The following is a 12,813-nucleotide window of genomic DNA, read 5'->3' as shown; positions in this document are numbered from 1 at the left end:
AGAGAAAGGGAGGAAGATTTCCTGCCATGGCTTTGCTCTGGGACCTGGAGCTTTGGAAAACCTCTCCTGAACCGCACAAAATCCTCGATTTAATCTAGCCCACGGCAGGGCTTGGTGACGGAGCGTGCTGGGCAGCAGGGACTTTGAATTGCTCTGCGAAGCCCAGACCCGAGCGGGGCATTGCCATCTAGCAAGCACCAAGCCAGCTTTTTTTTTTTCATGGATGGAGTCTCAAGGAGCATCTTTCTGAAGGAGGATGGCAGGAGACGAGGCTCTGAGAGGCAGCCGCTGGGCTTGGGCTCCTGCCAGGCCTTTCACCTCTGACTTTCTTGCCCTGGCTGCTTTGTGCGTGGAGCAGCAGCGCAGCGTGGCCAGGGGAGATGACCTTTCCAGGAGGGGAGCGGGCTAGAAAAGCAGCTTCCTTCTGGGGAAAGCCTCTTCTTTGTTCCTCTCCGGTTTCAGGGCTTGGCCTGGGGCGCTCGAAATGGGACCCTTGTCCTCGGAGGGGCTCTGGAGGCCCCGGCTTCTCATTAGCAGATTCAGCTCATTCAAAGGACCCATTTCTTTTCAGCGAGGAGAATTCATATGCAAAGCACCGCACGGAGCAGGAGGCAGATCCCAGCCCAACTGGCGTTCAGAGGGTGTGTGTTTTTTTTTTATGACTGGACCTGTCCTTGGAGCAATCCCGTCTTTTGTTTGCTGATTTGTTCCTGCAGGGTCTGGGGAATCCCGCGTCCACTCCGGGCTCTGGAAGCGTTTCCATGTGTGCACAGCACCATGTCCGAGCCTCTTGGGGTGGGGACGATGGCTTGCTCAGTCCCTCGGTGACAATTTGCTCTCCTGGTGCTGTGGAGAGGGGACTGGGACCACCACCAGACCCCATCAGAGGAAGGTGAGGTCCCACCACAGCAGGCACTGGGGGACCGAGGCAGAGCCTTGTGCTGAACCACTGGAATAGGAAAATCTGATTCTTTTGCCCCCATATTACAATCAAGGATTGGAAAAAATCCCAACTATGCTCCAAGTGGTGTGGGAAGAAGGCATGTGTGCACGTTTGTGTTGCCCTCCTCCCCTTTGCTGCCCATAACGCCAAGTTACCCTTACAGCCAGCGGCCTTCCATCAAGGCAGATGCTCCCTTGAGCCAGCCAGCCCATGGCCAGCAAGAAAGGTTCCTCCTTTTCCTCAGATCTACTTCTCGGCCTCGTTCTGCTCTGCTTTATCTCCTGCGGCTGCCGTGTGGAGCCACCAGGGGCCATCCCTGTGTCCTTCTGGCATGGGATAGGGACGAGCCGCAGTAGGCCGCACCGCCACAGACGGTCTCCCTGCTGCCATGGGGTCGGTGCCACACGAGGATTTGGGACATACTCTGTGCAGACAGGGATTGATTCCACTTCACGGCAGCAACTGGAACCTGCTCATCCTGCCCTGGTCAGGAAGGGGGAGACTGAGATAAAGAGACTTCAGGCTTGCAAGCACACCAGGCATGGCGGCCTGCACCCAGCATCGCTTCTGCCCGTTTCAGCATCGCTCCAGAGGTCTGTAAGCACTCCCAGCCTGCTTGCTGTGGCCAAATGTCACTGCTCGGTGACCAGCTCATGGTGCATGCTCCTGGACTGGTGCAACTGAAGTACTTAAGTGTGATCCGTGATGCTTTGTTGGACCACCGTGTAGCAATAGCTGGGTATGTAGAGCGAGAGGATTCCCTACCCAGCTCGGTTGCTGGCCATGAGCTAAACCAGTCATCATGGGGAAAAACTGGAAAGAAGAGCTCATAAATGTTCATTCTGCTTCCCGGGGAGTCACAGTGCTTGGGGAATCTGGGCTTTGGTAACCACCATGATACCATGCCCTTTTTTTGTATGGAAAGGGCTATTTTAGGTCATTTTCCACTTTGGGGGGGGCGGATTTTTTATTTTTTTTTTCCCCAACGTGTTTGTGATAATTTTCCAGACCTTTTTGAGGGTTGTGCTGCCAGCTCCTCGCTCGCTATGGCAACTGGTTTGGCATTTGGGGAGGGGCTGGGGGAAAACTTGTGCAGGCTGTTCCCCGGCGCGGCGCGATACATTTCTCCCTTCTGCAGCCTCCCGAAGTGATGGAGAGCTGCTCCTGGGAGATGAGAGACATTTTGGCATGCGCTAAGTTCCCCACACTCCAAAATTACAGTGTGAGGGTAATTCAGACTGCTTCGTGAATTTGGGTTGAATTCAGCAAATAATTTGGCCTCTTCCACCCCAGGAAGATGCAAAGTTGCCGTTTTCTAAAGCAGTTTGGTTCTCTCGAAGTTGACCCAACTTCTGATTAAAAAGAAAAAACAAAATGGGGAGGAAAACGATGACATGAAATAGAAAGAGAAGATTTCTTTTTTGGTTCAGGAAATGATTTTGAGCAGTCTGAATTTGCAAACTCCCCAGACTGGTGGTGGTTAGGAGGGTGCTGGGGTTGGTGCCTGTGCTCTGAGCATCTGATGCTCCTGCTGGCGGTCCAGGTCCTGCGTGGGACTTGTTGGCCACGGGTGGAACTGGCCTCAGGGCTAGATGAGCCATTAATCTGACGTGACGTGCCTGCTCGTGGGTCATTGTGCAGCTGATGAGCACGTTTTCCTGCATCCCCAGCTCGTGATGGCAAGCACGGTGCGTGTTGCACAGCCGGGGACTTGGCCAAAGTGTCCTGCAGTGGTCAGTAGGTTTTCTGCTTGGGGTTAACCTGCTTTCTGACCCCTTGCTCTGTGGGAGTAGGTATTTTTTCGCAATTGTGTGTGCTTTATGGGCTGAACGAATGCTTCTCCACCTTTAAAAGCCTCTCGCGCAAAATTGTTTAAGTGCTTTGTTTCCAAACAGCCCTGATGGACACGGCTGCGCTGGGAGAGGAGGTGGCTTCGCAAGGGCCTGGAGTGGGTTTGCGGTGCTTGTTCCTACAAGCCTCTCTTCTTTTATTGCTGTTGGGATTTGTTGGTTTGCTTTATGGCCGTAGACTGCGAAAATTGGTGACAGAAACGGCCCATCAGTTTCACGGTCCTCCTCCTCTCGCTGGGAAATAAATAAATAAGTAGGTGCACAAAAAGCCGTTTTGCCAGCTGAAATTTTCCATGCCTCATCTCACGGCAGCCTGTTTTGGAAAATCTGAGCAAAATCTGTTCATCCATTTGTAAGTTTTGGAAAGGTTGGAGAGAGGAGGGGAACTTTTATGTCAATTGTAAGGAAAAAAAACAAAAAAAAGCTCTCTTAATTCCCACTTCCTGCAAGGGTGAGTGCCTGTGTATTTGGAAATCCCAGCTTCCACTTGTGTTGGGAATAGGTATTTGTGTTTTGATGTTGATTTTCTCAGTTACTTGATGTAAACGTGGTGGACATACCCGACAGAGGCTTCAGATGCTGTGTTCACTTAACATTAAAGTACTCTGCCTTGCTTGCTCTCCAGCGTGGGGACCCTTGCAGTGGTGGTTTGAAGGTGCAGCCCTCACCTTCTTGGAGGTCCTTCTTGGACGATGCTTGGAAATGCTCAAGCATCGTCCACAAAGCTCCAGGAGTGTATTTATTCCCTCCGAAGATAGGGTCCTTAAGGTGTTTAAACTGAAAATCCAAGTCAGTGGCTGCAGCAAGAACACAAAACTCAGCTTTGGTGGGGACAGTCCCCACATTTTGGCGGTGGAAAGGTTGTGCCTGGGGAGGGCTGCTCCTCCTTGCCATCATCCCTTCGCATTGAGGAGGGCTCCTGTAGGATTCTTGCAGGGATTTTACAGGGGCCGAGACACGGAGTTACACACTGTAATGTCTCTCTCTACGTTGGCCAAGCTGTGGTGATGATTTCCACGCGTATTTGGAGCATGTGGTTGATGTGGGTGCGTTAGCTTTCGTTAGGTTTATGCCGGATTTCAAGCTTCGGGGCTGCCAAGTTGGGGAATTTGATATTTTCCTTTGTGTCGGGGGTTTGTTGTTGCATTGCGATGCAGAAGGCAAGCTGCAAATACACTTGAAAAAAAAAAACACACATGAATTTAGGAAGGTGAGCGGTCACAGGGGGCTTTTCTGCAACAGCAAAGTTTGGGAAGAGCAACTCAGGGAGTCGGCTGAGGATGCAAACCCCGGCTGCCCTGCCGTGGGTGTGAATGTGCACAGGAGCAGGAGACATCCAGCCACGAGCCCCTTAAGTGCGTTAAGCCCTGGCAATTTTAACTGTCCTCAAATATCAGGCAGACGGGAAGATCTTTGTGTCGGGTTCAGTGCTGTTGATCTTAAATGTTTGCAAACGTAGAATCGGGCTGCAGGGAATAATGGCTTAGAATAACGTGCTGCGTTCCTGGCTTTGTGAGCAGGGGCATTGGTTGGCATCGCGGCTGGCCCGCTGCTCGCTGGCTGTTGCTGCAGATCCGGAGCATTTCGTTAAGGAAAAGCGGTGAGCTCGTGTGAATCCTGACGCTGGGGCTCTGGGAACCCAAGCGAATGTTGTGAATGGTGCTTAAATTGCAGGAGGTAGGAAGCGTGTTGATGTTTAACACGCTGCTATGTGGGCGCATGCTGGAGCTCCTGCGTTCCCGGCGGAGTTGTCGTGCCATCGCCCTACGTGTGGCACATCCCGGTCCAGGAAAGGATTCAGGCAAGACCTTTTTCATCCCAAAACAAGGGTGGGGTGCCTGTGCTTCGGCAGCGGATGTCTCGGTGGAGGAGGAGGCATCTTGCCTCATCCGTGCCTATGCAAGCGGACAGTGAGAGCAGGCAGCAGGGCTCCACAAGTGGCACTTCTGCTCCAGGCGCCTCCCGTTTCCCCGCGGGAAAGTCACGCAAAAGGCCAGCGCGCAGCCGAGGAGTCGCCGCTTCTCCCGAAACTCTGTCTCTGTTCCCCCCCCCCCCCGGTACATCTTAGGCACAGTGGAGGCAGGAAAGAAAACCCTTCTGAAAATCACAACCTAATTACTCCCATCTGCTCCGGCACGGCTTCCCATTTCTGCCTGCCAGGATGCTTGTCTCCGATGCTAAGTAGCACATTATTTTCGATAAGTTGCAATCATTGACTTGCAGTCTCCTTCTCCTTTCATGTGTCCCCCTGGAAAGGCGATTCGGCAGGTTGGGAGTGGGCAGAACCCGCCACCAGGAGAGCAGCCCGGCTTGGGCACTCACTAAAAGCCCTCAGCTGGTTTCTCTTTGGGGTGGGATTGTTTTGGTGTGGAGGCTTTCCCTGGTCTGGAGGCTTTGGAAGTGGGGGAGAGCAGAGCTGCAGGGCTGAAGCGTTGGCCTTGGTGAGGAGCGGTCACTGCGTGCTTGGCTCCTGTGCCAAAAGCTCCGGTGACTCCGTGCCGTTCCCATCCCGCGTCCCGGAATAGCAGGGCAGGCAGGGAGCCGGGAAATATTCTCGCTGGAGAGAGAGGAGGGAGCCCGGGAGCCATTTCTCAGCTGCTGGAAATACCCGAGGAGAAAACCTGGGCCTGACCCCCTGCACGGGACTCGGCGATACGTGCTGCTCGTGCGCCATGGGTCTCTCGGGGTCACCTTCACCCACGATGTGATATCTCCAGGCCACTGCCTGGTTTTGGGGAGAGCAGGAAAAGGAGAACAGGTCTCTGTGACTATGGGAGTGCTGGTGGCCAGGCCATATGGCCGTGGTGGTCCCCAGCTGCTCCTGGTGCTGCTGTGGGTGCTGCTCACAGGGTGGCCGTGCTGGGTGCGCGGTGTTCCCCTCCGCGGCGAGCTCAGGAGCGTTTTGCAACAGTGCAAACGGGGACAAGGTGCGTGGTTCTGCTTTGATTTTAAAACACGTATGCATGTACATACCATTTGTGTGTGTGTACATACGTCTGTACAAAAACGCTTTTTGGGCCAGCGGGGGCCCTCAGCGAGGGCTGAGCACCCTCTAGCGGCATTTGCTGCGGCTCTCGGGGCTGCCAAGCCAGCAGGAAAGCGGCCAAGGACAGAAAGTCTTGCATGAATTTTCCTCCCCCAGCACCCCCCGCTTGCAGCCGCTATCTCTTTTTTTTTTTTTTTTCTTTTTTTTTTCCCCTCTCTTTAATCGGGAGCAGCAAATGGAGAGCGCTGCGTGCCAGGGCAGGGGCGAGCCAAGTGCCAACGCTTGTGGTCTGTCGGGAGCTGTGCTGGGGTGGCTCGGTGTGGCCACAAAATGTCCCTGTCCCCTCCGTGCTGAACGCTGCCTGCTTCTGATGGTCACCAGGGATGGAGATTTCCGTCCCGGCTGCCTCCCCCTTTCCAGGACAGCCGGCAGAAGCGGCATCTCCAAACCACATCCCGAGCAGCAGAGGGGAGGCGAGGGGGGACAAACGGGTCCGCTGGCACCAGGTCCCCTGCTGGGGCTGGGGGTGGCACCTCGGGCACCCTGGCAGGAGCAGCTCTCGAGCCGGGTGCAGCTCCGGGAAGATAAAAAAGGAGCTTTTAAATAATCATTTGGTCTGAGAGCAGCCTTCCAGGGATAAATAGGCAGCATCAGTTCTGCTTAGACACATTGCCCTTTTCATTTATTTACTCAGCGGCGTTATTCCAGCTGGCCAGCCAAACCTCTGTCAATTCCCTGGGGTCCCTGGCCCTGCTGGCGTTTTGGTGGCTGCTTTGGGGACGTGTCCCCAGAGGGTGGTGATGGTACACGGGCACCAAAATTCGCCTGTGCTCCCCGCGTGTGCTTCGTGCCGCGTGGCACCAAAGCGCAGCAGCTACGCTGTGCTTTTCATCACCAAGCAGCTCTCCAAACATAAACTAATTAATCACTTGTGCCTACCTGTCAGGTCAATGATTCCTGAGATTTTTAATCTAAAAATATTTCCCTTTTGAAGTCCAGATGGACCTGTTTTGGCAACTCTGTTTTTTATTTGGTTGTTGTTTTTTTTTTTTTTTTAATTATTATTTTTTTTTAACCTGTGTTGCTTCCCATTTGTATTTGGGCTTTTTGATGTGCTTTTGTTTAATGATTTTTTTTTTTAATGGTTTATTTTTTTTTAATGATTTATTTTTTTAAATGGAAGACTTAGTCTTGCCACGCGGAGGAGAGAGATGCTGGACCTGGCTGCTCTAAAATCTGCATCTGCATCCAGATCTGGCCCCATGCTGCCATCCCCCTTTACATACACGATTATCCCTAGTGTGGAGTTATTTAGTATTAGTTCATTTTATTGGCAAATTTACTGCTGCTATTTCTTTTTCTTCCCCTTTTCCCCCTTCAACTTTCCCTCCTTTGTTGACAGTGAATGTTTTAATCACAAAAATGCCAATAAGTGTTAAAGTCTTGAAAACAGTGTTTTCAGAGGAGATTGGGACTTTAAAAAGCTCTTTTACCCTGCGTTATCCAAACCTCTCGACAGGACCTTTCACTTTGTGTGATGTTGCTGATAACTCTGTCCTTCTCCAGCTTGCTCCTGGTTGAGGAGGAGCACACTCCTTGCTTGGCTCAATCTGGTTTTACTCCATATTGGCAACTGCCTTCAGATGTATTTTTTAAAGGATGGTGAAAATCACTTGCTTTTGCTTCTGCTGCAGATTAGGGGCTCAGAGAAAAGGGTCGGACCCATCCCAGGTGTAAGCAGGCTCAGCTTTATTAAAGTCCCCGCAACATCACCCCGCTGCGGGTGCGCACGTGAGGGATGTGCGTGAGTTTCCACAGTGCTTTGGGTCCTGGTGACGGATGAGACGGGGAAATACAACTCATTTCTCTTCGGAGATGTCTTTTTTGTTGGCTTGTCAAGGGTTTGTTTTATATTTTTGCAGATGCGCACACCTGTGGAAACCACAGCCCGTGCCTGTGTGTGCAAACACAGACCGCAGGCGTAACCCAAACGGCATTGCCACATGATGAAAACCCCAGGATTTCGTGTGTGTGCGTTGATGTATCAATACATGTGGGTGTGAAAGCTTTCGTGGCATCTGTGCGGCATGCCTCCCTCTTCTTCTTCGCCGCCAGCCGGGCTCCAGCCAGGCACCCGGCGCTCCGAGCGGTCGGGGTGCTCCCATGTCGTTTTTACAGGGAGGCACTCAAAGGAGAATGACTTTTACTTGAAGCAATAATTGAAACAGCGAGGACAAAAAGGGGAGAAAAATTCTCTCCTTGGCAAGTCATTTTGTGAGGATTGATTTATTGTTGCCCCTTTTCTTAGCACGGCTTAGGCTTTGCTGGAACGACCAGATTCTAAAAGAAGGCGTTTTCCAAAGAGTGAAATTTATTCCATACTTTGTTGCTTTCTTTTTCCCTCCGGGGGCTAACAGCTCCTTGTGCTTTAGCCCTCTGATTTAACAAGGGGGAAACTGAGGCATGGGCAGCCCTGGGCCCTGCGTTTCCTCCTGCTATTGGGGGCTGACGTGGATGGCGCAGGATCAGGCCGTGCACAGCTGAGGTTTGGAGTAGAGCCTCTCAGCTTGCCATCATGTGCATGGATCGGGATGTGCTCCATGCCACTCGTTTGGGCAAATTTTGGTAAATCTCCTCTTGTTTCACTTGGTGTGGGTGAGCTGAACCAAGCGGGGCTGCTTTTTGTCCTTGCTGCCCCAGCAGGCGCGACTCAAGACTCTTCCCTTTGTGTCTCCGTGCAGTGCTGAGCATCCGAGGAGCGCAGGAAGAGGAGCCCACGGACCCCCAGCTGATGCGGTTAGACAACATGCTGCTGGCCGAGGGGGTGGCGGGCCCCGAAAAAGGAGGAGGCTCGGCCGCCGCCGCCGCCGCCGCCGCGGCATCAGGAGGAGCCGGCTCTGACAACTCGGTGGAGCACTCCGATTACAGAGCCAAACTCTCCCAGATCCGGCAGATCTACCACACGGAGCTGGAGAAGTACGAGCAGGTAACAGGCTCAAAGGCTGGACGTGGGGTGCTGTGCGGGGACGCGGAGCCGATGCCGAGCTGGATGCGCGCAGCCTGGTTCGCTACTGACATCTATTGTTGGGAGCGTGCGGGCAAACACAAGCTGTTGCTTTGTGGTACAGCGAAAACGTGATTTTTTTAGGGTTGGGAGAACCCTTTCATATTTTATTTTGCATTGAGATGGGCTGTGAAAATAGGCTCGGCATGTGTTCCCCCCCTTGGTTTTCAGTTTCCCTCCTCCCTCACCATTTTGCCCGAAATCGGCCCTGTCAGAGGAGGACTCGTCTTCGAGGTGCTGGTCGTGGTGCAGGCAGTTTTCCAAGCACCCTAAAGCAAAGCTTGAGTCAAAACGTTTCTTGAGCATTTCTTCTGCCTCAAAAATTAATTTTCCAGAAGGAAAAAAAAAAAAAAAAGGGTCTTTTTTCTTTTTTTTTTTTTTGTGGCAAATGATTCTTGGAAAAAAAAAAAAAAAAAGAAGAAGAAGAAAAGAAAAACTATTTGGGTCATGAATGCAGCTATTAGTAACACTGACAATTGCATGAGAAGCTTTTGCAAGCCCAAGCTCCAAATCGCTTTCTTTCAAACGCTTCCAGATGTTGTGCAGACTTCTCCTCGCTGCCGCGCGCCTTGCCCTCGGGATGAATGTGGCTTCTCCCCGGAGGTTTGGGTTTATGGAGTGTGAGCAAGAAAGCAGCCCTCCTTTCTGGGTGCACGGCCAGGGCCCTGCTGCCATGGTGGGGCCCAGGGCAGCCTCTGGGGAGGGCGTTCCTGCTCCTTCCTCCTCTTAGATATATTTTGTTTGGTTTGTTTTGTTGTTCTGATTTTGGATCTGCATTGGTTTTGCCCCCCAAGTGGACCCTGATGCACCCACGTCTCCCCCAGCACCTTCCCCTGGCTCGTTCCTTCTCACAACCCATTTACAAAGTCATTTTTACCACCAAGATGCTCCAGAAATGGGGCCGGGCCACAAAATCAATTTCTCCTTCCCCTTCCAGTCTCTCTTTCCCCACCATGGGGTGGCAAATGGGGTTTCTGTCCCCACAGCCTCTGCCCATGTCCTGGGAGCACCTCAAGCTTCTCAGGCCATCAGTGTCCCAGTGCTGTTTTCAGCCTGGTTTTGGGGGCTTGGATCCCAGACTGGTTCTGGGAATTTGAGGATCCCATTTTACCCTTGAGGAGGTGGGGGAGAGAACGATGAAGTTGCCTTCATCCAGCCCCCAAATCCCCCCCCCATCCTCACAAGGTGGCACGGGGACAGCAGGAGCAGCCAGGCAGCACTCTGCCAGCAGCAAGCTAATTGGGCTTATTACCTGCTTGCCCTTACTTGTCAGGGCCCCTGCCTCACTCAGGCTTTAATTATTATCGTTATTTACTTCTCATCTGATGTGCTGAGAGCCTGGAGCAGGGCTGTGCCTCGGTGGGAAGCACGAGGGGCTCTGCAGGATGCATGGTGCTGGGGCAGCAGGAGGAGGCACGAAGGGCTGAAAGGTTGGGGGCCCTCTCATTCAGCTGGAGCTCCCCCAGAAAAATCATAAGGGCTGGGACTTCTTTATGGGTTCCAGAGCTTTATGAGCACCAGCTCCATCTGTGATCTCTGAGAGCAAAATATTGGCTCCTGCCTTTTGCTCTGTGTGCTCTGGGGGCCTCTTGGTCCCTCTGCATGGCTGGTGAGAGCAGCTGCCCCTCGCTGTGGGTCTGCCCTAGCAAACCCTGGCCGTCGAGGCCTCACCCTACATCTCCCTCCTTAGCTGCCTTGCCTCCGTGTTGTCCTTGACGCCGTCGAATGACCTTCCGATCCTGGGGTTTCTTTTGCTTTTCTTGCCCTCCCAGGCATGCAACGAGTTCACCACCCACGTGATGAACCTGCTGCGCGAGCAGAGCCGGACCCGGCCCATCTCGCCGAAGGAGATCGAGCGGATGGTGAGCATCATCCACCGCAAGTTCAGCTCCATCCAGATGCAGTTGAAGCAAAGCACGTGTGAAGCCGTCATGATCTTGCGCTCCCGATTTCTGGACGCACGGTAAGGTCGCTCGCCCACGCCTTTCTGCATGGCCACTGCGCAGCCTTGGAGAGGTGTCTGAGCTTCAGGGGGGAATCGAGGAGGATTAGAAGGGTAGGGGCTCCCGATCTTGAGCCCCAGGGACTGTTCATCCTCTTTATCCTTTAGTTTGGGGCTCAGCAAGGGAGGGGAGAGAAATACAAGACATTCAGCCCGTGCCATTTTTTCTCATTTTGATGTGACAAGGAAGTATCTACAGCTGCTTTCTCAGCACAGAGCTTTGCAGAGTAGTGCTGACATCTTCAGCCAGGGCAGCCAGGTGTCAGGAGTCACCTTCCCAGCTGTGGGAGCTGGGTGCCAGTGTTAAGAGACTTCTGCAGGCTGAAGGATGCAGTGATAATTTGAAGAGACTTTCTTTGGAAGGTGTTGAGAGAGTAGTCACCTGCAAGGTGCAGATGGGAAGCTTCTTGGCCATGAGTCCCTTGCATCCAGGAGAAAGGGAAGGAGGGAGGGAAATGGAGAAAGTCAAAGCATCTAAAATTGCATTCCTGTTTCTGGACCCCGGCACTGATTTCCTTTTCCTTCTGTTTCCCTTTCCTTCTTTCTTCACCCTAAGGCGGAAGAGACGAAACTTCAACAAGCAGGCTACGGAAATCCTGAATGAGTATTTCTATTCCCATCTCAGCAACCCTTACCCCAGTGAGGAAGCCAAAGAAGAGCTAGCCAAGAAATGCGGCATCACAGTCTCACAGGTGAGAGATCCCAGAAATACAGCAAAGGCTGCTGAAGGAAACCTTGACATGTCGAAGGGAACTTCAGACCTCCCCAGTGTGAAACAATGAATTACTAAATGGGTTTAGGGCAGGCTAGTGCAGTGGATAGGAGAGTAGACAGCAGTCTTGGCAGGATGAAGCTGGGGATGGAGAAGGAAAGTCTGGGAGAGAACTTGGGAGGGATGCAGACCTAACACAGTAAGGTCTGTGTGTGTAGCCAAGGGGTTAACAGCACAGGAACAATTCAGCAAGAAGCAGTCTTCTCCTCCGGGAATCAGTGCTGGTTTGCAAGAAGAGCTTATTTGAGCTGAAAGTCCCTTCTATGAAGGCAGTAAGAAGAGTCGAGCAAAGTTTGCCTGATGAGGTTGAAGGAGCAAGGTCCTGGTGGGAAGGGTTGGGGTCAAACAGGCTGATGGTTGTGGTTTGTGCCCAAGGAGGGTGGGCTTCCCCAGGTCGTTTCTCTTTGTTGTTACTCCTGTGCTGCTGAGCATCACATCTCCCCAACTTGCCTATCCTTCAAAGAAAGGCATTGATGAAGACAAATGGAATTATTTCCATACATTTGAGGCAGCCACGTAGTTCCTGCAGTCTGTTCTGACCTGCGAGCTGCTGGGATCTGTGAGGGGAACAGTCAGTACTCGAATTGTTCAACTGTTCATTACTCAGGCCTGCCCTTCTTCATTTCTTCACTTTTTGGAGCAAGCTGAACGACTGAGAGCCAGCAAATTGCCTCTGGTAGTCTTGTCCTCGTGTGAGCTTAGCACTCCCTCCAGGCTCCTGTTGCATTCCTCGTCTTGGGCCTCTTTCCAGCCCCAAGGCACATGCCTGTTCATCACTTGAGTAAACTGAAGACAGCAGTAGCATCTGGTGTCCTTGTGAGAGCATGTCTGCCTTCAGCAGGAGCAGCAGCATCCGAGGGTAGGTGTCGTCACTGTGCTGAATGCCTGCTGAGTGACTCCGACTGCATCCCCCGTGCCAGAAGACCCAAACGCTGATTCTCCTCGGAGTTACCTGCGAGAGGCCGCACGTATTGGCTCCAGGAAAGCTACAGCTGTCCTGATGCTTCCCCTCTCACTTTTAATTCATCTGTTCGCACTTACAACTTCTCCCTCGCCAAGAGAAAATGCCCAGGAGAAATGCTGTGCTTATCAACCACGTGGGGAGGCTGCGAAGGAGGACGTGGGCATTAGTGAGGAAGCTGGGCCGAGCAGGGGAACGGGGCTCCTGACAAGCAGTGCCTGCTCCTGGGGCCATT

At 52.6% G+C, this 12,813-nt stretch overlaps 1 protein-coding gene across 6 annotated transcripts in view; it reads left to right on the top strand.

The window, feature by feature from the left end:
- Positions 1 to 12,813, top strand: part of PBX1 (PBX homeobox 1) — a 110,656-nt gene that overhangs the window by 77,412 nt on the left and 20,431 nt on the right. For 5 of the 6 annotated variants that reach the window (XM_027463507.3, XM_038182664.2, XM_027463510.3 and 2 more), the window contains 3 exons: positions 8,521 to 8,765; positions 10,616 to 10,806; positions 11,402 to 11,537. In XM_027463507.3, coding sequence (XP_027319308.1) covers positions 8,521 to 8,765; positions 10,616 to 10,806; positions 11,402 to 11,537 — 572 coding nt within the window. Of the gene's footprint in view, positions 1 to 5,415; positions 5,721 to 8,520; positions 8,766 to 10,615; positions 10,807 to 11,401; positions 11,538 to 12,813 lie in introns of those variants that run through there. The other variant, XM_013104866.5, reaches the window with a different exon arrangement.

The sequence above is a fragment of the Anas platyrhynchos genome, chromosome 8 (assembly GCF_047663525.1).
Source record: "Anas platyrhynchos isolate ZD024472 breed Pekin duck chromosome 8, IASCAAS_PekinDuck_T2T, whole genome shotgun sequence".
NCBI lineage: Eukaryota > Metazoa > Chordata > Aves > Anseriformes > Anatidae > Anas > Anas platyrhynchos.
Note: the sequence above shows the minus strand (reverse complement) of the source record. Positions and strands in the feature narration are given on the sequence as shown.